General features: G+C 33.7%; 1 protein-coding gene across 1 annotated transcript in view; it reads left to right on the plus strand.

Annotated features, from left to right (window-relative positions):
* LOC143251998 (transmembrane protein 62-like) overlaps positions 1–26,619 on the plus strand; it is a 42,375-nt gene extending 15,756 nt beyond the window's left edge. Inside the window, exons 4-11 of the mRNA XM_076503487.1 lie at positions 864–909; positions 6,766–6,913; positions 9,507–9,631; positions 13,776–13,898; positions 16,776–16,931; positions 22,477–22,636; positions 23,484–23,591; positions 26,497–26,619. Coding sequence (XP_076359602.1) covers positions 864–909; positions 6,766–6,913; positions 9,507–9,631; positions 13,776–13,898; positions 16,776–16,931; positions 22,477–22,636; positions 23,484–23,591; positions 26,497–26,604 — 974 coding nt within the window. The 3' untranslated portion in view covers positions 26,605–26,619. The remainder of the gene's footprint in view (positions 1–863; positions 910–6,765; positions 6,914–9,506; positions 9,632–13,775; positions 13,899–16,775; positions 16,932–22,476; positions 22,637–23,483; positions 23,592–26,496) is intronic.
* The last annotated feature ends 141 nt before the right edge of the window (positions 26,620–26,760 follow it).

The following is a 26,760-nucleotide window of genomic DNA, read 5'->3' on the forward strand; positions in this document are numbered from 1 at the left end:
CTACTGTTGAGAAAATGTTCTACATCCTTCTCGTAATTCTGGGTCCAGGATATGTCTTCCTTGCATTTACAGTTGGGTGAGTTGCAGTTACTGCTCTTAATACTGATTCTTGTGGTTGTTGAGATAGTGACATGATTTCATAATGCCAAGTTTGTTGTACTTCTTGCTTCTGCAGTTGTTTTGGAAGTTTGTTTGGTTTTGGCTGAATGCTAACTTCCTCTTTGTAATTCCAATTGTTTCATGTATGACACTGTTTACTTGCAATTGAGGTTAATGTGTGTATGTATATATATTTCACAGTCCATATACCCTAACCACAATGTTTATTGCAAACTCATTTTTATTTGGATGATCCTCAACCTTCTAATGCTGAGGATGGGTTGTGAAACTTTGTCTGTCCAGTTTAGGTTGGGTAGCTACCTATATTGGAAATTAAGATATTATTACACTGAAAATATATTTCTAATAGGTACCTAACTCCCTCTCACACTTCCCATTAGTCCTTACAGCTGGTGTTCATTTTACCAATTCTCAGAAGTGAGAATTCAGCAGGAGAATCAGAGGGAGCTAACTATGCCAATGTACATGGTACAATACTATTGGTGGATGGTGTTCACGTGCTATATATGTGTTCAAAAATGTTGAAATCTGTGTGGGTATATGGACTGGTGTGCTGAGTATCAAACATTTTTAGCAATGATTAGGGGGCAGAAAGAAGTTTGAATAGTTTTGTGTGTTAAGAGGTAATTACCTACTGAAAATATATTTTTAGTGTAATAAAACTAAGAGTAATGTTTTTACAGTAATATAGATATGAGGAAAGTATGTATAATGATGAGTGTAATTTATATTTCTGTTTTCAGATAACTTCAATGTTATTTCTCTTGATAGTGAATCAAATTATTTCAGGTAAGTGACATGAATGTGTTATTATAACACTAGTAATAAGGAAACTTTTTTATTTTGTAATTTTGATTGATGTTATAAAAGATATGATTATGCATTTCAGCTTTTCCTGAGGTTCAACATTTACATTTTACTTAGTTTTTAAAGAATATTTTAAATAATTTATACAAAAGTGCTTATATTTTATAAAGCAAGAAACAAGTGTTATAGCAAAAAGTTATAAAAATACTAAATTTATTCAAAAATCAGACTCACAACTAAGGTTTATACTATGTAAAAACTACACTGACAAACATCACACCAACATTATTTATAAAATACAATGTGATAACTGCCACGACTTCTATATTGGAGAAACAAGTAGAAAAATGGAAACCAGATTCAAAGAACACAAAAAGCCACCTTCACACATTTTCGAACACTGAAAATCAAATAACTAAACATAACTGTAGAAAACACCCAAATACTAAATAAAGAAACAAACATAAACAAATGCAAAATTAAAGAAGCCTTACTTATACAACAACTCAAGCCCAAAATAAACCAATACAAAGGAACACCTTTATACTTATAAATAAATATAATCACACATCTAAGCATGCCCTCTACATTCCTATACTCAATTATACAACCCCCTTTAAACAGGTGGTCAGCTATCGGTCAGTTACCTCTTTCTTTCTTTGTGAACCTGACGATGACCAAAGAAAGTCAAAACGTTGTTGACTCCTCTACATTGAAATTTTCTCAACCCAAACCAGCCATTTTTTTGCATATATATATGAATAATAACTTAAGTTCTGCTTTGCCTTATGGTTACCATACACATTTGCATGGTAACAGTTACTGTAATTAAAGTTTTGTACATCTTTTTCTGATTATCATTGCAGAAACATCAGAAACTTTGAGCTTTATTATTTTTTAGTTCTTCCAGAACTTGGGACTTCTTAACTAAATCTTTTTCACATGTGTCACTTTTTATTAGGTATTCTCTTCTTTCCTTAATACATTAAAAGTTTCATACCAGGCTTGTGAACAAATACGAGGGCTGTTCAAAAAATACGCGGACTGACGTCATAAAACAAAATGTACTCTATTTAGAAGTTACAGGTCTGGGACCCCTTCAAAGTACTCTCCTCCCCAACGCACACACTTATCCCAATGGTGTTTCCACTTGTTGAAACAGTCCTGGTACGCTTCTTTTGTAATGTCCTCCAGCTCCTTCGTCGTATTTGCCTTAATCTCAGGAATCGTCTCAAATCTTCTTCCTTTCAAGGGTCTTTTGAGTTTGGGGAACAAGAACAAATCGCAAGGAGCAAGGTCAGATGAGTAGGGGGGTGGGGAAGAACAGTGATCTAGTGTTTGGCCAAAAACTCACGAGTTCTGAGGCGCAAATTTTGCAGCAACGTGGTGCATCTTTAATTTTTTGGTCAAAATCTCGTAACAAGATCCAACTGATATCCCACACTTTTCAGCAAGCTCCCTGACAGTCAGGCGTCGATTTGCCTGCACCAGGGTGTTGATTTTGTCGACGTGGAAGGACGCCCAGGACGCTCATCATCTTCAATGGACTGTCGACCATCCTTAAAACGTTCATGCCACTTGAAACATGCCGTACCCTTCATAGCAACATCACCGTAAGCCGTGTTAAGCATAGCAAAAGTTTCAGTCGCAGATTTTCCAAGTTTAACACAAAATTTCACAGCAAGTCGTTGCTCCTTCAGGTCATTCATTCTGAAATCCGCCAAACGAAAAAATCGCACTTCACTTAAAACCGCGTAGCTAATACACAAATGAAGATATCTGCAATCGGGAAATGGCGTCGTAATCAGCTGATCTGTGCGAACCTAGCGACACCAAGCGGATTCCCCTGGAACCAACTGGAGCCGCGCAATTCAAACAGTCCGTGTATTTTTTGAACAGACCTCGTAATGTCACAGATTTAACTTTTGTTGTCTTCTGCATACCACAAGATGGCATCCCAATCAGTAATAGAATTCTTCAATTATCATCCTTACTTTTAGATGCAACTGCTAGACCAGCAATACTGTTGCCAGAGCCATTCTATTAGGAAAGAAAATGTAAATAAATTGGCTTGATATCAACAAATATTTAATTTTTACCGAAAGGGAATCGGATTGCAATTATTCAAAACCATCAGACATAATAAGATTCTACAAATTGAATTGGTGAGATGATAAATTGGGCAAATGTTATGTATTTACACATACCAATATTTTCAACTATCTGATATCATCAAAGGCAGTTAGTTGTCAGGTGGTGAAAACTTTAAAGGCTACTAGTTCAATTTTGCACAGTTATATGAAAATAATGGCATTTTATTGAAAGCTGACATCCATGTCTCACAAAATATATAAAAAAACAAATAAAATATCTGCTCATTGTTAACAAGATAGAACTATTTTAAAAGGATGGTGCTCATGCATAGCAGGACAAGGACAATCATGCAGTCACTTAAAAGCAGTTCTATAGAAACTTGAACATGCAGTTAGATATAATTTTGTAGGTATACCATCCCTACTGATCTATAATTCCTATAATCATGGTTTTTCTAAGTGCAGACAACCATTGCACTTTCTATCGTGTCTTTTCCCTAGGCTTTCCAAAGCATATTCTCCCCTTCTCTTGTAGTGAAGCACAGGAGTTCTTACCACTTCTGTTTCCCAGTTGCTGGAGTGGTGGATTGTGGAGGTTTCATCCTGAGTGAATTTTGAAAAACAAAATATCTCAAGTTTATGTGTACCCACATGGCCAAAAAGTGGCTATAGTTATTATAATCATGAGTGAACCACACTTGTTCTAATCCTATATATCTTTGGTGCTTCCTCTGAATGTTTTTTGTCCAAGCGAACTACACTTCATGAACTTGCAAGCTGTGCAAGGTGCTTACAGTAGATGTTTGCCAAGACTTTCTGCACTTGGCCTGTTCGTATATAATTCACAGTGCTTCTGCTATAGCCACATGTATTTATTTAGACTTTCTCTGGCACTATTCAATCATGCACATACATTGACAATGTGCTGTTATGAAACCTATTACAATTATACTCATATTTAGTGGGTTTTTTTCCCACTTCTTTGTATCCAAAGCACTTCTCTTGAATGTGTTTTTTTGCCTGAGAAGACTGCACTTTAACACATTTTATACAAAGTGTGTCCACTGGATGTTTCACCTGGATATACTGCATTTGATGTACTGTGATATAACCCAAGCACTACACTTGGCACATACTTATATGGAACAATTGTCAATTCTCCACTAGACTTTCTTTCTTTGTCAACATCAGGGTTTTCCAGCACTTCTGATTCTGTGCTGTACTTTTTTTCCCTGAATACGTTGGTGTTTGCAAATTTAGTTCTGCCCTCTTTTTGTTTGTGTTAATTTCTGGATAAAAAGCATACCTGTTCCAGATGTTATGCTATACCCAACAGGTGTGTCTTCATATACTTGCACACCTGCTCTATCAATGTTTTTGTTTTCTCCATGATTGGTTAGTGATGCACCTTCACTGACTTCTCTACTTTTGCAGTGTGGGATTCTTGCTTTAGATGAGATGAGGAGACCATTTTAAAAGTTAACATTTTCTCACACTAAAAATGTATTTTCAACAGGTACTTAGCTCTGTTCACCCACTTCCCACCCTTCATCCCCGCTGATATAACAGTGTTTCTGGTTTGTACCTGCTAATTCTTGAAAGTGACAATTGTTCTAGAATAATAAAGGTAACTAGGCTAGCTGCACTAGTATAGATGATGCATTGTGGTCAGTGGAGGGTAGTCATATGATCAGCACATGTTCTGAAATGACACGAAACTAATTGGATGTAAAAGACTGATGCACTGTCAGTGAAAAATTGTAGCAATGCTGAGAGAGCAGTCCAGGATAAAGATAGCTTTTGGTGAGGAAAAGGTAAATACTTATTGGAAATATATTTCAAGTGTAAGATAATGTTAACTTTTTTCATCTTAGCTTTTCCAATATTACAAGTCTTGATTGTTCTTGCATGTGATAAATGTTGGGGCTTCTTTGACTTTCACTGCTTTTATATTTCTGGAATGATAGGACAGGAAGCTTCTTGTATAAGTGAATGCCAAATTGATTCAGTCTTTGTTTTACTTGTCTTTTAAAGTTTATTATGGCTGAAAGTTACTCTACATGGCCAAAAGTATGTGGACACCAGACCATCACACTCATTTGTGCTTGTTGAACATCTCATTTTAAAACCATGGGCATTAATATGGAATTGGTTCTCCCTTTGCTGCTATAACAGCCTCCACTCTTCTGGTAAGGCTTTTCACTAGATTTTGGAACATGGCTGAGGGGATTCATTCCCATTCATCCACAATAGCATTAGTGAGATTGGCACTGATGTCAGGTGAGAAGGCCTGGCTTGCCATCATCATTACAATTTATCCCAAAGATGTTTGATGGGGTTGAGGTCAGGGCTCTGTGCAGGACAGTCAAGTTCTTCCACACCAACCATAGCAAACCATGTCTTTATAGACTTCGCTTTGTACATGGGAGCATTGTCATGGTGCAAAAAAAAGGGCCTTCCCCACAAACTGTTGCCAAAAAGTTGGAAGCACACAATTCTCCAGACTGTCATTGTATGCTATAGCATTAAGATTTCCATTAACAGCCCTAGACCTATATTCCTCCTCCACAAAACTTTACAATTGGCACTATGCATTCAGGCAGGTAGCATTCTCCTGGTATCCACCAAATCCAGATTTGTCCATCAGACTGCCAGATAGTGAAGCGTGATTCATCACTCCAGAGAACGAGTTTCCACTGCTCCAGAGTTCAATGGTAGTGTGCTTTACACCATTTCAACCGATGCTTGGCATTGCACATGTTGATCTTGGGCTTGTGTATGGCTGCTCAGCCTTGGAAACCCATTTCATGAAGCTCCCAATGAACAGTTCTTGTGCTGACACTGCTTCCAGAAGCAGTTTGAAACACGGTAGTGAGTGTTGCAACTGTAGACAGATAATTTTTACGTGCTATGCATTTCACCACTTGGTAGTCCTGTTCTGTGAGCTTGTGTGGCCTACTGCTTCATGGCTGAACTGTTATTGCTCCCAGATGTTTCTACTTCACAATAACAGTACTTATAGTTGACTGGGGGCAACTCTAGTAGGGCAGAAATTTGACAAACAAACTTGTTGGAAAGGTGTCATTCTATGACAGTGCCACTTTGAAAGTCACAAAGCTTTTCACTACGACCCATTCTACTGCCAGTGTTTGTCAATGGAAATTGCGTGGGTATATGCTTGATTTTATGCGTCTGTTAGCCATGTGTGTGGCTGAAATAAAACCCACTAATTAGAAGGGGTGTTCACATACTTTTGGCCATGTAATGTATATACAGATACTGAAATAAAACAGTGAATGTTAAAAAAATGCAGATTTATTGTGAAACTTCTGTGAATGTACATTATTGTGCTGAAGGTATGTGGTAGAGAGATGATTGTGAGATCTGTAAAACACGTTATTGCTAGAAAACCTGTGATTTTCCTTGAATGCATTATATGCATAACCATGACAAATTCATTAGGAATAAAATGAAAGAATGTTAGTAAATGCTATAGATTTTTATGGTGTAAGGCACACGCATAAAAATGTGATGCATTAAGCTCTTTTGCACAAAGTAGCAATAGAGGATTAAATAGGAATCAAAATTGATTTGAAGGGTTAAAATGCTACAAGTTAAAATATATGGAAGTTTGATCCCCCTAAAAATCTCTTTTAATTAGAAATCTTAAATATTAGCATAACAAAAAATTTGTTGTTGTGTATAAATGTAGACTTTTTTTATGTATCCATTATTTATTTACAAGAAACTTCTCAGCACAAGGTCAGTTCCATCCTCGTTCATACAACTTCACATTGAAACATGACACGGAATGCTACACTTTTATTGGACTAGATGCTTGCCTGGAACCTGGACCTAAGAGACCTTTTAACTTTGTAGGAAGATTAACAGAGGTACTTTTTGGACATTTACTTGTATCTTGTAAAATGTAAACACAATATAATCAGGAACATATGAAAATCTTAGTAGATTTTAGGATTTGTAAGCTTGAAAAGACCACCAAATTTTGTACGTTTTCAAAAGAAACTACAAAAGAAATTACGTTTTTGCAAAGTATGTAGTTGTTAAGTGATGTGATTAAATTAAGATAGCCCTCGAGTAGCTTTGTGCAAAATTCAAAAAAAAAAATTAAGAATTTTCAGAGTTAATCTTTAATGAAAACATCACAGATGTTCAGTCTTTGACATTAGTACCTTTATATTTTTAATATTTCACCTTTCTTACCTGTATTTCTTTAGTTACCAGAAGAAGAAGATCCTTGTAGATGTAAAATTTTCTTTATTTTCTAGTTTATAGGTATATTCTTGTTTTTTACCAGTTTACTTGTGTTATTGATATTAAATATTCAAAAAACTTCCAAGAAAAATCATTACATTAACCTTATGCATCAGTAAGTGTTTTTATAGGTATGACAAAATGAAGTCATTAGGTTGGAGCAACTGTTTTCTCAACAATAGAATCTAACCTGACTGACAACTTTAAGCTAAGACATTCAATTTGGTGTAGAAAGAATATGAAAGTGTAACCCAGCTATTGTTAATGCAAGATATAAGACTCCACACTATCCTGTGGATTTGTCTCTTGATCCTCAAACATTTCAAGTAGCTATGGCTCAAGTGGAATACTTCTCAGCAGGATGTGCTTGCCTCTTTCTTCAATTCTAAATTACCTTTTTTCAGATTGCTCCTTCCTGGCCAGCACAGATTTTGTTCATTCAAGCTGCTTCAGTTTGATCTGTTCATTTTGTTTTGGTTTGATTTTTTTATATAACCTACAATTTGACAACTTGTGGCATGTTTTTTCTTTTGTGTCATTTTCATTTCCTTCGATCTCCCACTTTTAGTTATGGTCATTTCTGGATGGCCTCCTAAGTCCCATGTATGCTCTCAGTTGCTTAAGTGCTTTCCAGGCTTCTTTCTGTTGGTTCTGTTTCATTCTCTGGCATCACTCCTCTGGCTGTGACTTTCTCCTTCCTTCCTATGGGACTACATCTCATATGTTTATTTCCCATTATCTGCTTCAGGTAACTGTTTTTTCCTTGTTGGGGTACCATCTTCTACTAATTGCTATCCTTCACCTTAAGATCCTTATTTCTGTAATCAATTCCTGGTGTCTTCACTATGATCAATTACCTTTCTTTTGATCTGCATCTCACCTCCATTGTGTGTTGGAGGAACTTCTTCCATTGAGTACCGGCATTACACCTCATATGTTTTTTCCCCTCATCTGCTTTGAGTAATGGTTTCTTCCTTGTCAGGGTAGTGTCTTCCACCTGTTATCCTTCACTCTTTGATAAGACTGTGACTAAGTTACTTTTTTGTATGCAAACCTCTTATTTTTCAGGGACATGTCCCATCTTTTTCTTAAAGTCCTGGGTGTGTTACGAGTGTCAGTCGCTACTACTTTTCATCCAAGAGTGTTGTATTATGATGTGAAGTATTTTTTATTTACAAGTAATTGTGTATGAGCCAAAGCATAACATGAGGTCTTGATAGAATATACTATCAAATGAATCTAAATAAACTGACTCCAAATGATTTAGGATCTAAGGATCTCATGTTTCAAGATATGATGCTCCCAAACATGTATACACTTTTAGTTGTGTTTATAAGCATATCAGTCATTCCTATTATTTTGTTAAGTGTGTTGTATTCTAAGTTGCAGAAAGAAACTTTGAGTAAATTTAAAACACAATGAAACTATACAATTAACTCTCTTATAAACAGTCAATCGGTTAAGTGTATTTTGTGGCACTTTTTCTGGAAAGTTCTTAGAAGAGGAGTATGTCAAATGGAAAACTAAAACAAACTGTTCCAGACTGAGAAAACAAAGCATTTTGTGTATGAAACAATGTTATTCTTTTCAGAGTGTAATTGCTAGGTATGTAACTGTTGATCACTCTAGTTGTAAAAATAAGAGGTTGATTGCTTGAGGTATCTCTTGACCTATGAATGAAAAAGATCACTGTCTATTTATACATAACATGCTCCACTTTACAGAAATTCTTTCCCAAGAGAAAGTGCATGTTGTACCACATGAATGGCCCAGTTCAGTAGTGAATAGGATGAAAGAAACTTACATTCTTGACAAATATTGTAAATTAAAACTATGTATGAAGTATATATGAAAATTTTGATTTTTTTTTTTTTATAAGGAGTCACAAAACATGTAGCATGCTTACATACCACAAGAATAGCTGTATTCAGATATTGGATGCTACCAAATTATTGTCTTCCCTCTGTTTATTTAGGTCGTTGTGAAAATAAGGTACCATTTAGGTGACCAAATGAGTTAAAAATTTTAAATTAGTTTTTAAGATACAATTTTTAGCATACAGTTTGAATGAAATGATGTTATTCAGGCAAAGTAAAAATGTTACAATTTATAGGTAGTTTATCCACAAATGTTGAACATAAATTTTTTGTAAACTTTAATAGAAAATGAATTATGTAAAGATGTAAAGTCATCCTGTGCCGTTATTGTTAGGTAGAATACAAAGCCCTTGAGGAAATGAAGAAAAAGAGTCAAGGTAGTAATTTCACCATCTGGTTTGGCCATTATCCTACTAGCACCATGGTTTCACCACCACCTGGAGTACGAGAACTGATGAAGTGAGTTATAGTTAGATTAAAATTTGAATTATCAAGTTTGCCATTTACAAAGAGCTTAATGAAAGTTTGTATATCATGACACTACAGAGTTGTTTTCAAAATTTAAAATTTTTATATATTATAAGTTTTAATTTCTTAGTTTCAAAAGGAAATATTAAAAAAAAATTGTGTTACACGATACATCTTTGCATTGATGTTTTCCATTATAGAAGTTATATCTTCCTTAATTTAATGTTAAGAGTACCTAAATAATTAGGAACATAAGCTATACATTATGATGGGCAAGAATATCAAATTCTGATACAGTACTTAACTTTTTTAAATACAAGATTAGCTATTCCCATTCAGTGCTGTTCTTTATATGCAAAGGTTTTCTTCACACATATCACAAACCTTTTGCTCTCCCTTATTAAAATTACAAGATTTCAACTTAGTTCATATAAATTATCATGCATCATATCCTCATCAGTAGGAGCATGACATGCTTATGTAACACATGACTTCCTCTACACTCCTCTACTGAACTCTCTCTTCTCGTTTGGTAGTGTTTGAGTCAGATGTACTGTTTTATGTGTTTAATACTTCATGCTCAATTTTGTTTTCCTCACAGAATGGTTATTTTTGACTTAATGTACTTTCATTCAACCAAATTCCAATATTAGTATTTATTAGTTAATTATATTCTTTTTATTTCTGCACTTGATTTTGGGGAAACTTCCAGAGTTAATGTCATCACTTTGGGATTATATCAGCAACATGTTTTATCTTAAGTCACAGATGCAGGCAACTCAATTGTGGATTTATCTGCTTTTATATGTCAAAATATCTAATTTTACATGAGACAGTCTTTGTCCCCAAACATCACTTAGGCTGCTTCTGAGCCTGTGCAGACTGATGAGGACTTTGATAATCTTTTTCCACTTACAGAATTTGCTGTTCCTTTTCATTTCAAATCTAAGGTGTCTCCTAGACCTAATTTGGCTTTATGGATTTTGTGTCTTGGGTTTGTGATGTTTTATGGTTTTCTATTCTCACCTGATATTTAGGTCCATGTTGATCAAATTTGCCTCATAATTAGGTGAGGGGATTAGCACACTGTACCCCCTGAGGACTTTTGATCAGTTTGCTTTTTCTTGCAATTGGGCAGACTAACAATGTTTTTAGATTAATATTTGATAGATTCCTTGTTACCTATTTTGGGAGTGATCCTGAATTAAATGTCAGTCTTACCAATGTTCAACATTCTTGCCTGCATTTTATCATTACCAACCTCTTGCAGTACTTTTATTCCATACATCTCCTATCTGAGGCTCTCCACAGAAATCCTGAAGCATTTTCTGCAGATAATCTTGTCCCTCTCTCCTCTACTTTAGCCCACATATTGTATTTTGCTGTGGTGTTATGTTCATAGTTTTGTTATTGTTGGGACCTTACGGGTTGCAATGCTATATTGGTTCAGGTCCATTTACCTTTGACATATCTTGGGAATTTACATAAGGCCCCATTTCTGAGATGTTAAAACATTGATATAGTCCTGGAAACTATTGAGCCATGATTGACATCAGTCCACCAACAATCTACCCTTATGTATATTCTAGCTTGTTTGTCTCAGCCAGAGCCTCATATACTTCCAGTTCCCAATTTCTTTTCTTTCACCTTCCAAGCCCTTACCTATTTCTTCTACTTATACTTTTTCTTGTTGCTCTCCATGAAGACCTGTCCCCCATTGGTACAGCTGTAAGTCTATGGATTTACAATACTAAAATCAGGAGTTTGATTCCTTTTAGTGGACTCAGAAGATAGCCCAATGTTACTTTGCTATAAGAAAAAACAAAAACATGCATACTCTTTGAAGACCCAACTCCACCAACAGTGACTGCCCATTGGGTTTGAGTCCAATTGGGGCTTGGCTGTTCAAGTTTCTTCATTGCTGGCATCTCTTTGTTGATGGTTAATGGATGCTTCAAGTTCTTTCAGAAGGATTTGTTGTCCAGTTTTTTTCCCTACCTTTGGTTTCTCCTTTTCTTGTTTCCTCTTTTCTTGCAAGATAATCTGCATTGGTGGTTGGACAAAGCCTGTATGTCAGCAGGCATGCAACTTCCTTCTCTGCATCCAAATCTACATCTTTTTCTAGATGCTTCCCTTCAGAAATGAGACTAAGAAGCTTTGGGTCATTGGTCTGCAGACAAAAACATTTTGCATATTAATGTTCTTGAACATCGAGCTATACATCAGATATTGCATCATTTCCTTCTTTGCCCATGATGCTGTTTGATGATGGTTCATTTGGATGATTCTATGGTAATGACGCATATCAACCAAGAAGGGGGGCACCTGGTCCAGAGATCTATGTTTTTGAATGATGGATCTATTATACTAGACCAAAATGCACCGCATTTACCTTATTGCATGTCATGTGCCAGGTGCTTTCAATCTGTTCACCAATCATTCTTCATGCCCCAACCAGACATATCCCATGGAGTTGGCATTATATCCCCTCTTATTCATGTATTTTTGCCATCAGTGGGGTTCTCTCCATGTGGGTGTCTTTGCTATGAGCTTCAACACCAAATTAAATCTCTTTTGGTCACTTGTACCTCATCCACAGGCTCTGGCAGTAAAGTCCTTCAGCCAGGATTGATCACACAAGTATCTTTATGGGCACCCATCCATCTGATTACTTCATTGAGTGATTTCTCTTGTCCACTCCACTCCTTGTCGAGTCCTTGATTTCTTCCTATTGGCCATCTCAGCCTTGGTTTTCAAGGTTAAAACAACTGCTCCAATCCCCCCCATTCCTCTTCCACTTTCTACCTACCTTCTTCTTCAATCTCAATCATGTATCTAACATCCCAACTGTTATGTTCTACATCTTCATGCCTGGTTCTTGTCTGATCCTTGGTGAGAAAATCCGAGTTAACATGGCAAGTTGCTTTCTTCTTAGCTTATTCCATCCATGCATCTTCTATGTAGGTGTACCAATGCATGTGCAAGATATTATACAGTTGGTCTACTACCAAAGGGTTTTCTGCCCACAAGCCTACCATGGCTTGTGGGGTGGAATTTTCTCCCCTGACCCTTACAATCATGGATCTTTAGTTTCCTCAATTGTTGAATATATATTAGGCAGCTTTATCTCAAACCTTTTGTTTTTCCCAATATCATAAGGTTTTTACTTTTCCTGTTCTTATCATGCTCGTGAGTTTCTTCCAGATAGATCATCCTTTCATACTGGGACATCAGTATAGTCCTACATTCCCTTACTTTATATCTGTTTGAATCATGAATCACTTTCCTCGTGTTCCATGTTTTATCTTTTCCTCAAAACGTTTCCTTCTTCCTTTAACCTATGGACATTAAAGGTTGGATTTGTCTGCCATTTGGTATTTCACATACCCTTTATCACTCTACATATCTTCTTGCTTATCCAGAAAGTTTCTTTCAAAAGCTTCTGCAGCTTGGGAGAGTACTTCCTTCTGTTTTCCACATTTGCCCTCAACTGGATCCAAATAGTCTTTTGTGTCCAGTCAGGTCTCTTCAGTGTTAAATAATCCATACTGCTACCTGCCATGATACATTTTTCTGACTCTTTATCCTCTGGCAATCCTCCTCTTTTCATTATTTATCACCTTCTGACCTTACCAATGGGTTTATCTTTTGGTTCAGTTAGCCTATTCTTTCCTAATTTCTTTCTTCTAGGCTTTGTTCCAGGTATCCTCCCATTAGATCTGACACATCACTTTTACCCTTGCTTTTTGTCTTTTTTTGTGCACTCACCATGGAGGTAGAGTGTTCCACAAGACTGCTTAATGGTATTTAACCTTGTTATATTTTCTTTCAAAAACATGCTTGTCCTGGGTCATACTAACCATTGACTGCATGGATAAAGCAGAAGGGGGATTGTTACCCATCCCTGCCATTCCTAGTATGAATAATTTGGTAAGGTCTACTTTTCCAAATAAGGGAAAGATGGCCTAAAAAAACTTATTAAAGAAAAAAGGAAACTTAAATATCATATAGTAAAACACTTGAGTTCTAAGCTGTGGAAGAATAGAAGAATCATTTTTCAAATAATGTTTTTTACTCAAATGTATATTTTGTATTACTTAAAGTATTTTAATAAAATATTTTATTTTTTATTTAGGGGAAGTGGGCCCTACTTGTGTGGTCACTTACACACATTAATAGGGTTAGTTCCATCCATGTACACACTGCATTCAACAGGGAGTCTCGAGTTAGAACTAAGTGACTGGAAGCTCAATCGGAGGTAATGTTATTTTAAGAATGTACTTAGCATTCAGTTAGGGTGTTATGGTATTAAATTTACTTTGTGTAATTGTCAGAGTTTAAACAATTGTACCTTAACTCTTGTTTTTAGTTCATATATGTATGTCAGGTTTTGTAATTTAGACAGTCTAAATATATTACCTTTTAAAAATAGCTTTTGGAATAGTTAAGTTAAACATAAGTTTCAGAAACATTTGTTAAACCTGATCAATAATTTAACAGCTTCTTAACTTCTAAGCTAACCATTTAACTCTCTCTGCATGGGCATCCTTTACTGCACAGGTCAGGAGGATTTTAATGACTTACATTAAAAATTTAATTAAACAACCTTTTGTTTATGTTATACCATTTTAATATAGCTTAAAATCATACCAAATAATCCATATATTAAATGCATACAAGTTTTAAGTTCTTAATCTTATAAGGCAATATTTTTTAAAATTTTGAATTTCTCCTAGTGTGAGAAATTACTTTTGTTCTGGGCATCCTCTCTCACCATAAAATTGTCATTGCTCAGACAAACCATACTTTTTATAGCCTTCAATCTTGTTTAGTTATATGTCACATACCAGGTGCCCTGAATCTGTTTGTGAATCATCTCTTTGTAACCAGTTGGTTATGATCCACTCCAACAACTTATTCAGTGTTTTGTAAATCATGAATAAAGGGGCACTTGATCTCTTATTTTAGGTCCACAGTTTTCACACGTACTTGTTAGCTTGTCACATACCAGGTGCCCTGAATCTGTTAGTAAAACGTTTTTTGAGCCCAACCAAATTCTCCCCACTGAGTGATCCCTTGACCCACAGGTGTTTGGCTGGCTGTGTTGTCGTGGGATACTCTGGAACTGGATGCTTTAACCACCACTCTGAATTTCAAGTTTCTCAGGTTTTGGTCCACTAGTGTTAGTTGTGTTGGAAATGCACACATGATAATGTAGGTTCTTGGAATGGACAGTCTTTTCTTCCAGTTCCTGTGTCAAAGGTGAACAATAGGGGACGTTTTCTACCATGAGTATCACAGTACTACTGGTGTTGGTTGAGGTTAAATTCCTCCTTACTATCTGACACACTTCAGTCGATTTATACTTGAGGGTCCCTTCAATTAATTTTGTGTCCCTCTCGTGTTTACACCCTTATTGTAACACATCATTTTCAAATGTATTTTCATTGGATCAGAAGTGGTGTGATTTCTCTTGGATGTGAACCCAGCATAGCCAAGTGGTTACAGCACTTGAATCACAATCTGAAGGTTGCAGGTTCGAATCCCTGTTCTGACAACCATGTTCACCATTTCAGCCATGGAGACATTATAATGTGATGGTCAGTCCCACTATTCACTGGTAAAAGAGTAGCCCAAGAGTTGGCAGTGTGTGGTAATGACTAGTTGCCTTTCATTTAGTCTTTCACTGCTAACTTAAGGATGAGCTGATAGTCCTCATGTAGCTTTGTGCGAAATGCAAACTAAACCAAACCCTTGGGTATATCATACATACTGTTCTTTCACATACACCTTGGGCTTCATTTAGATACTTTCTGAAGTGGCTTAATCTGGGTACTGTTACACCAGTCTTTACACCACATCATTGTGGGATTTTAGCTATCATGTGATATAGTATCATATCAGCAGTTAACATTTTCTTACACTGAAAATGTATTTCCAATATATTCTTACTTCCTCTCACATTTCCCATTTTTCTTCTCCTAATTCTGAAGTTTTTTTCCTTTTCTGTTGCTCAGTATCAAAGTGAAGTTGAGTTAAGCCTTATAGAGGGAATCCGGTATGCTAGAAATTGTGTCGAGCTGTTTTTGCATGCTGATTTGCATGCTGTCACGTGGTTGCATCATTTTGAAATAACTTCTGAAAGTTGGTGGGGAAAAAAAAGGCCTAATTTTTGTACATCTATATATACAAGCATGTTTACTTTAATTTGACCTGATCCAAACACTTGATATTTTACACAAAAGTGTACAAGAATAGTACTGCTGAAGCTAGAGCATTAGTAAGATACAGTTTTTACTGTTGCATTGTGGGTAAATTTAATCAGACATTTGAAAAAGTTCAAAACTTGTTATTTTTTAAAAATCTAATATAAGTGATGAACCAAATGAAGATATATTACATTTAGTCTTATCTTTTATGGTAACACTCATGTATTTAATATGACACTTATTAGAGCATGTAGTTGTAGCAAAAGTAACTTTAAAATGTAACTAACACTTGGTAACAGAAAGCTCTTCAGTTGGGAACTCAAAAATAAAGAAACTGGTAAAGGACGTTTATCAGAGAAAGAATTAATATTAGTTCTGATCACTAACATAAATTTAAATCTTAATATATATGAGTGAATTATAATTTATGTTAGAGAGCATATCAGTGATCTTTATTTATAAAGATTGGTTCCTCTAACACCCTAAGGCTTGTGTAAAATAAGCTGATTTAATGATATTTTTTACATCCTTTAATGTTTGTTGAATTTCACTAACAATGTTTTATATATTAATTTGTTTATATGCTGTGTATCTTGTTGTATGCAATAATGTGTATGTATTAGTTGTTTTAGTACTGTAAGGTAAACTCAGAATGTACATGTTATTTACCAGCAAATAAATGTGTTTCTAGTTCTCTGAATATTGTGATGTGTCTGAAAAAAAAAGAAACTTATGATGTAAAGTACTGCATAAAGATATTCGAAAGGAGATATTTTTAATGCTTTGTATAAGTTTGGTTGTTAAGTAAGTTTTCATTAAAATTAATACACACACACACATATATATATATATATATATAATTTAAAGACTAAATAAAATATCACATTGTACTTCACATATGGAATGTTTCTTTGTCTTTATATTAGATACAGAGTTGCAGCAGTAGATCACGGGATGTTTTCATTCATAGATTTGAAACATGGTCAGTGGCCTGTGGTATTGGTTACCAATCCAAAACATGCACTCTATACCATGCCATCCATAGAACCATTGAATATTATTAGAAAGTCATCCCACATAAGGTAATATTTCACCTCCATTTTTAAAGATTTAAAAAAATATATATCAGCAAATTTGTTTTACTTAAAGTTTGTATGGACATTAGACTGATGCATCAGATTTTGTTTTATTTTCTCTGAAATACATATATATTTATATTCATAACATATAAAAATTAAAATTTTGACTTGTAGACTCTCGTTTTGAACAATAGTTTCAGGAAAATGTTTTCCAAATAAATAAACTTGAGAAACAGAAGAAATAAATATAACTGTGTACAGTTTCTCTCTTAATTTTCTCCACTTGTATTTAGCTTGAAATGTAAAAGTCATGCATTTAGTCATAGTTACTGAAGTAAAGTGTTTAACATAAAAATTATTAATGTTTTTTATGTAGTCTCAATATATACAGTATTCACATGGTTCAGGAAACCATTAAGTTGACATTTGTTCCAGTTGCGTTTGGTAAAACAGGTATCTTTAAAGAACAACAAAGAAAAGGTACTATTGTAATGCTGCACATTGTGCAAGAATATTAGATTACAGCAATGTCCTTCAGTGGTAAAACAGATTGCATCTTAGTTTCAAACATCTTTATGTTAAATGAGAATGACCAGCCAGGTGATTAATGCTATTCACTATGAATAAATAACATTACGAAAAACATTAGATTTCAATAGTACTACAGACTGTGCAAAATTATTAGGACAAAGTCAGTAATTAGATGTCAAGCTACTTTCAAAGAACAATGATAAGCAAATCTCAGATAAAACATTAAAATTGTGTTAATCTTCATATTGAGTACAACAGGAACTCTGTGAATGTGCTTGAAATTCAACAAATAGTTAATATTTTGTGTGTCCCCCTTTTGCTTTAATAAGTGTAGACAGTCTTTAAGGCATTGTTGCAACATATTTAATCAAAGTATTCTTTACAATTTTTACTCAAAATGTCTTTGATACACTCCCATAACGTTTCTTTGGAAATAACTACTTTTAATTTGTTAATTTCTTGATCTATCAAATCTCAGATCTCAGTTGGAACTCTGTGGTGATCAGTTCATCATTGCAATGACTCCAGCAATCTATTTGTTAGCTAAGTAATTTCTGCATAGATTGGATGTGTGTTTGGGGATCATTATCTTCTTAGTTGTGGAATCATTTAACCGTTAATATGCAAACCACTGGGTATTCCATTATTTCATTTTGCAAATATCTCCTGTTGCCTCAGCAGAAAGACATCCCCAAACAATTACACTGTCCTCCTCATGCTTCACAGTAGATGTTATGCATTGAGGTAAGTATCTTTAACCTTTCTTCCACCAGATATACAACCTACACTTTTAACCAAATATTTCAAACTTGGATTCCTCCTTCTCTAAAACTCTTTTACAATCATCAACAATCCAGTTTTTGTACTTTTTAGGAAGTTTTGGTCTCTTGACAATATTTGGAAATTGAAGTAAAGGTTTTTTTAATTGCTGCATGACCAAATATTCCATTCTCATTGAGTCGTCTCTATACTGTAGCTCTGAATATTTTTCTGTTATTTGTTACCTGGTCATTTATATCATACTTAAGATCAGTGGCAGTCTTTCTTCTGTCCTAAATGCTCCATAAACAAAAATACTTGACATAATTATATTGAGCTAAGGTCTTCTACCTTTTCCTTTCCTATTTTCAAATTTACCTGTCTCCATCTCATAATCTAGGGAGAGTCCAACTCATTCTGCTGACGATTCTCTACACGTTTTGGGCCATGGCATGACAACAATTTTTAATATATAGTATTATACATTGTTTTTATCAAGGTTTATTTGTGGAGTGCTATTAAATTGATTTTTTCTAGCATATACTGGTACCATTCAGTTTTTAAAAGGGATCATTTAATCATTACCGTAGTGTTTAAATTTACACTGTATAATTATACGGAAGAGTTAGAACAATAAAATGGAAAGAATAACAAAATATTCTCTTGTCCTAACACCTTAGCACTGTACTGTTCATGGGATCTCAACTTGGTTGTTTAGCAGGAAGAAATCTTGGGAAGAATATTTGTTAATCATTTTGTGAGACAATAGAGAGTGGCCATCCAATGCCCTTGTGCTAGTGTGCATACTTTGTTTTGTGTGTTTCTTTTAATAATAGTTGTTCTCATCTTATGCTCATGTAATGTATATTTTACTTTGCTTAGAACTCAGTCAATTTAGATGTTAAACATCATTCTAATTTATCATGCCAGTTGTCTTACTTAATACTGTGTGAGGAAATCCATTTAACCTAAATAACATCAATAATATCACTCATTTGTAATATTTTTGTAGCTGGATTAACAGAAATATTGTTGTTGATGTAGGTTTAACACGTATATATATTTTAGTGGGAGTATGCTCTTGTAAAAACACCAATTACATGTTTTTTATCATACCAACTTGTTGTTAGCCATTTTAAACACTGTACTGAACAAGCATCACAATTCTATTGCATTTAGTTTACTTTTTTTTAAATAAAAAAATACACCTGAACCATTTTGTAACAGGCTTGGTATAATATACACAATTTAAGTATTTATGCTATAACTTGATGTAATATATGTACCTTCATAAAATTTGGAAGAATTTTAGTAAAGATTGCAGTTCGTTGATACACAAAAATCAGATTTTTTAAAGAAGTATTTTTACCAAAAATTTTGTTTGTGAAAATATTGAGTTGGTTTCCTTACTAGTCCCAGTGCAAAGTTATTTTTCATGTTATGATTAAAAACTTCATCCCAAAAATGTCATTTGTATAATCTCTTAAACCTCCTAAGTACTCTTCAAATATTTGTTTTCAGTAATACTTTATGTTTTGCCTGTTATTTCCTCTATCCTAATTGTATGGGGTCTGTCAATTTGACTGGCCTTGTAACTACCATGAAAAATTAGGAAATAAATATAAATTATGCTGTTTTCATCCTAGAACGACTACAGAATATAACGCAAATGTTTTGCCTAAATAGCTTTAATCTTGTAACATTATATATTTATATATGTTTATAATTTTTATTATTTTGACCTTCTAGTTGTGCCTGGCTAACATCATAGAAGTTGCATTGACATGGTGCACGTGCACTCATGTTATCACATCTAAGAATTTAAAACTAGCCTTTACAAAGTGACCTGTCTTGGCTGTGTTTTAGTATAACTTACAATCATATTTTTTTATAATACATAAGTTCTTAGTTATTTTTGTTAAAACATAGAACAGTAAATAAAGAAGTATAGGAATCTTATCTTTTGTAGTTGTGAACTTTGTACTCATTTTCAGCGTAGAGGATGTGAAATTAAATAATTTTTGTCTTAGGTTTTATATAAACATTTGAAACAAACAAAAGTCATAAATTACTACATCAATACCATAGAATGTCACCTTTATTTATCAAACTTAGTAACTAAGCTGTATTTGAGTCTAGAAAATATAAAATTTCAAGCTGACTGAAGACTCAACTTACCAGATTGAAATCTTGGATTGTAAGAATGAGTTGATGTCATAATATATTAAAATGGCTGAGAATGTCATCAGAGGGACATTTTGAGCTTTCAATTGGTTATTTACATGACATAGGCAGAAGTAAATGTACAAAAGGAAGTGTTTTCACTGTTTTTTTGTTTTGGAACATTAGTGATATCTCAGCATGTGGAAAAGATAGGAGGTTCTTATTTTATATTTCAGCTTGTAAACATAAAATAAGAACTTTCTATCTTTTCCACTTTTGTAACTTGAGCTGTTAATCTATACTAAACTATAGACTTTGTATTTGGACATCACAAACATAATTTTTGCCAGTGCTTTATTCAACATATGTAATACACAAAAATTAATATTTATGCGTGTTCTTTTTAGTATTTACTTTTAAATTAAGAAATTAACTAATGTAGTAATAGAACTTGAATTATGGTCTATAATTTTATACCAAACGTATCGATATAAACTTATAAAATAGTAGTTCAGTAAGATATTTAATTCAAGTCAGCAAATGTGATGACATGGTATTTGACCCATGACTCATTGCAATAGGGTTAACCTGTTTATATTTCAACTGTTATGTCTCTTATACTTTAAATAATTCAATGTGTAATATAATGCCAGAATATTTATAAAATTGATGGGAGTATACCATGATCTCAATCTTTTGCTTTACATTTCGTTTTTTTGTACAAGCTAATTTTAGCTATTTAAATAGGTGTATTTCTTGTACTTATATGCTGTTAATATTTTAAGAAGTAATTTCTGTGTATCTATTAAAAACCTCTCTTGATTCATAAAAGGTAAACGTATTCTGTTGCATGTTTCATGTGTCAAATGGAATAAAATTCTTGTGAACTCTACACGTAAGATGAGTATGACATATAGAGTATAACATTATTAATTTAGTGTCATATGTTAGTTTGACTGCTAATATATTTTAAGTTAATAATATTTTAATGTTTGTTGTGCATTTGTTCAAGCAAACTATTACAAATAACACAATGTGAGGAGGCAATGTAGACATGATTTTTTGTTTATTCATTCAGCGTTTTACTTACTTCACAATTCCACATAGTTGTTTGCATGAATGTAGCCTGGGCTTATTTTTATTTTTTACAGAACTTAAGAGAGATTCTTGATGGCACAAATGTTCCCAGGAAAATAATTAAATAATGTAACAATACAGAAACTTTAAACTGGATGTAACAACTACTTGTACATTTTACCAGATACTCTTTGAATTATTTCAGTAAAATTAAAGATATAAACATTAGCCACATTATGATAGCTAAGTGCCTGATCACTACCAGACAGAGTTCAGAAATCATTTGTGATTCAGTACTGTTCAAAAGGAACAGGACAGAGTTGAAAAGTTATTTTTTGATGATTTTTGAGACATACATAGCTACACTATTAATCTTTTAATTGTTGTTGATTCATAGATATTTACAGTTTATATAAACTACCTTTTTTTTTATCCTTAAGACTAAACAATAGATCTATGTGAATGACTGTCATCATCTTTTATAAATAAATTTTTTAAACCTATTTATGCACCAACTTTGTATAAGTCTATCACATTGTTTGTTACAGGATACATAGTAACATATAGGTCCTACAAAATATTTTATAAAAAGTACTATGAGTATTCCAGTTTATCCCATTAGTTTATTGTGAGAATCAATTGTGTATTTTAAACTGAATTTTTTTCATCAGTTTTCTATATAAGGTATTATAATAGACAAGAATATATAAGTTATCAGTATGGTGTAATGTGTGGTCCTCATCAGAAGCAAACAGAATAAAATAAAGTGAGCAAGTTAAGGGTAAATAATATTGTATTTCTTAATGTTATTATGGCTAAATATGTATTTTCTATACATTTCGAAAGTAATTGTTGTAACTCTTACTTTATTAAGAGACCTGAATTTATTGTATTTGTAAATATTTATTTACAGTCATCAAAACAAACAAGAAACTTGATTCAGATAACCAGCTAAAATTTATTTATTTATTTATTTTTTTCTGGTTCCACCATTTGAATCTGTTTCAATGTTTCACAGGATTCTTATCTTTTCACCGTATCCTATTGTGTCAACCCAAATACAAGTGGATAAAGGTGATTGGCAAAACCTCACACATTCTGATGGACCATTGTACATACTGCCATGGAAACCAGAAAACTATTTGAAAGATATCCACAGTATTGATGTTTATGTTAAGGTAAGAATGAAATTATGAGATGCTCATAATTACGTCTTTAAAGTGACAAGGTGTAATCTTGTTCTCCTCACTCAAGAAAAATAGACAGAATAGAAAAGCTTTAGCTAATTGTAACAATATTCAGGCTTAATTTTGCAAAATAAATTTCTTAAGCTTCTGTTTCTATATTTCTTTTATTTGTTTAACTCAGCTGTATAAAAAATACTGTTACTGTTTTTTATATAGGGCTAATGACAACCTGTCTGTCAACATAAACATTTTTTTTCATTGAAGTAAAAATATACAAGTAGCAAAAATAATTATCTGGCATTGTTGTTGTTTTTTTCTGCTATTACTTAACTAACTTGTAGATCACAATCATTCCCCACTATAGTGAACTAGCCTATATGTTAGGTAATTATTAGTCTGTTTTTTTTGTGGATATGGAATATAAGTAAAAATCTTATTGTTTGCTTTTATCTTTAAAATCTGTTTTTGAATATATTGCTAAGTTTCAGAAACTATTTTATTTTGTAACAGTTTTCAAGGTATGGTATATTATGCTCTGGATTTTGATATACACACACACACACACACACACACCCTATGGAATATAGTTTGCACTTGTTTTAATATGGATTTTTTTATACTTAAATTTGTATGTTATTTTCCCTCTTCACCAGTAATTCAGTCAATATTGTGAAAACGTATGTTAAAAAGCTTTACATTTTGAAGAGTACATTCTCACTAAACTTACATTTCAACTTTCAAAATATGAAAAATGGTTCAAAAACTTTTTCTGAAGAAATATTTTAACATGTAGACATTTTATTTCATATATTGTTTGAATTTTTTTTTCATCTTCTAGGATAATAAAAACCAAGAAGCACATGTCAATCATGTCTTTTCTTTAGATGGGTCACGACCTTCCTTTTCCAAGTTAGGACGAGCTGTTCTTATGGGGCATATTTCAGTAGTAAGAATACATATTTGCTGTTACATTTTGTTTTCTTTTGTGAAAAAATATGTCTTTATTTACTGTAATAGGTTAGAAAATTTTACAAACAATAAAAAAGGAATAAGCTTGAGCATACAGTATCAGCAAAATTGAAGAAGTGAAATTTTGATGGTTAAGTCTTCTCAAGAAATTTATTTTTCCAAATTTTCTTCAACTACTAAAATCTTCTGTTTTAATAGCAACCTCATATTTTTTAAACTTTAATTTCATCATTGTATTTTTTGCAACATAAGTGAATAATGACATCTTAATTATTCTTTCAAACAGTAAATACTTGTAATAGTAAACGACTAGTCTTCAAACAGTTGTGGATCTTTGGTAATTATTCATGCTTATTGCACAATGTAATTGTAAATGAGTGCATATCACAATCCAAATGAACTCAAATACTGTTTCAGACAGAAACATCAGAAGTAATAACACACATTTTTGAAGTTAGTCACAATAGCTGATCTGTTTCCTGTTGAAAGAAAGGGAATGCTAAACATGTAAAGACAGAATGTGATTTTGCTACTAAATCAAATATTTTCTATAATGTTAGTGGTGCTAAGGATGAATAGCAGTTAAAGGTTTGTGAAAATGGTAATTGTAAGTCATATATAAGCTTTCAAGTATTAAAACCTTTCTTTTTTGCAATTTTCTTCTAATTCTAAAATTTTTCCGTTTTTACATATAAACTACTTTAGTTTACTTATAAGTTTGAGAATGTTTTAACTTATATTAGCACAGTGGTTCTTAACCTTGTTGGAGGTACTGAACCCAGGAAGTTTCTTACTAGCATTCACTGAACCCTTCGTAATTGGAAAAATAAAATGATTTTTTCAAATTCAAAATATAAGTAGATATTTTATTAGTGCACAAAATGAACCATGCATCAGTTGCACACAGTATCACTGTGTTCAAAGAACAAAACCAACAAAACATAAATTTCACACAAAAACATAACTCAATGAATATTTACTGCAAATCAATGTGACTTTTCCTGTTGCCTTTCAGAGACAAGTTCAGAAATGCACGGCTTCACCTTGGCAAGTACCCCTCTCATATCATTTTCACAGCAAAGTCTGTTCCTTTTCTTCGTTTTTATGTTTACTATCCTCGAAAAGGATTGATCGCAAAGATACGTTGCAACAAATGGTATGAGTATCTCGAGGGCTTTCTTAGCAATAAGAGGGTACGCTACAATTTGGTGACACCAAAACATTGAGTGTTGTTGTTCTGAAAAGTTGCTGTTGAACCTGGCTCTGCTGAAGTTCAATAATTTCGTCGAGGTATTCATCATTGACATCTGCTGTTGCAACACTAAACGTGAACGGCTGTCTCACCCATACTGGATATGATTCTCTGGTGGGGAAGTATCCGTCGAGAGACTTTGCAAGCTCATCTAAGTGCATGGCAATTGCTTGCTTCAGTTCCCCAAGTACAGAAATGTCTCCGATTTCAGACACATCTTTGATTTTACTTGCACAGTCCTCCAGCAGGGGAAAGTTTGCGAAGTTATCATTCTCTGTTCGTCGTTTCCATAATGGTAGCTTTTTTTGAAAAGCCTTCAGGTTTTCTTCCGCTTCGATGATGTTGACTCCACCGCCCTGCATCTGTTGATTGAGATGATTGAGAGCATTGAAGATATCAGCCATGTACACCAAAATGAAAATGAACACAGATTTTTCGAAGCAATCTGCATGACAATGTTGGTGCTCTCGCAATAACAGGGCTAATTCCACACGCATGGCAAAAACCCGATTCAGCACCTTTCCTAGGGATAACCACCCGAATGTTAGAATGGTACCTTGAATTCAGAACCCATTTCATTACACAGCTCTTTGAAGATGTGGTGCTTCAGGGCACTATTTTGCATAAAGTTCACACATTCCACTACAATTTTTAATACTTCTGCCAGTTTTGAAGGCAAGGTTTTTATTGCCAATGCATGCCAGTGCAGAACACAGTGCATTACAATGATGTGTGGTGCATCGGCTTTCACCAGCACACCAAAACCAGAGTTTTGTCCCAGCATGACTGGAGCTCCGTTCGAACAAACTGCAGAAACCATATCCCACGAAAGATCGTTGTCTCTGAAGAAGTCATCCACAGGTTTCTTCGTGTCGGCTACAGTCATAAGTCGACTGCTAAGCGCATGACATTCCCTACAGCACAGATATTGAGGCCAATTGATGTGACGTGATCAGCCGCAGCCAATGATGGCCAAGTGGAGCATGACATTGTGAATCATACAAGTGGGGTGAACGGAATGGACACACACACACACAGTGTGTGTGTCCTGATCTCTGCCGAACCCTTGAGACTAACTCACTGAACCCCTGGTCAGCTGCAGCCAATGATGGCAAAGTGGAGCATGACATCACGAATCATACGAGTGGGGTGAACGGACACACACACACAGTGTGTGTGTCTTGACCTCCTCCGAACCCCTGAGACTGATTCACTGAACCCCTGGGGTTTGATTGAACCCAGGTTAAGAACCACTGTATTAGTAGTTAGCCAAACTTATACTAAATTTTAAGTTTATTTGAAATATTTTTATAATTAAATAAAAAGAAAAATTTTTTTAAAGTAGTACTATAAAAACATCATGAATTTATATCTTCTATACAGTTAGTTGAAATCAGTGTTTAAGATACAACCTTTTACCACAAACATAGCATTAAATTTTCCAGGTTAAGGCTTTTTAAGTGTATATATATATATAGAAATTTTGATAACATTCAAAACTCATTTTGTTCACTTTTTTCTATGTATTAATATTTCATATGATGAAATAAGTTGGTAATGATGCTTTTTTAACTTTGTTATTTTAGCATTTACATTCATTCATGAATAAAAAGAAGTATATCTTTCTTAGGGTCAGACTATTTTTGGGATATTTCTGACCTTGTCTGTTGTTCCGCTTTGTATGCTGAAGTTTCTTCAAATTTGGAAGAAAGGTTTGGATTTTTTCCTTCATTTCTAAAATGGTTAATTTTAATACATAAAATTAGAATTTTCTTACACTCCTTTAACACTTCTAAGTGAAAAAACTTATTTGAAATGTAAGAGCAAGAGTACAGTATAAAAAGCCTGGATAAATTAAATCAAAATGATAAAAACAGAATTTATAAAATGAATT

This window comes from Tachypleus tridentatus, chromosome 6 (assembly GCF_004210375.1).
Source record: "Tachypleus tridentatus isolate NWPU-2018 chromosome 6, ASM421037v1, whole genome shotgun sequence".
Classification (NCBI taxonomy): domain Eukaryota; kingdom Metazoa; phylum Arthropoda; class Merostomata; order Xiphosura; family Limulidae; genus Tachypleus; species Tachypleus tridentatus.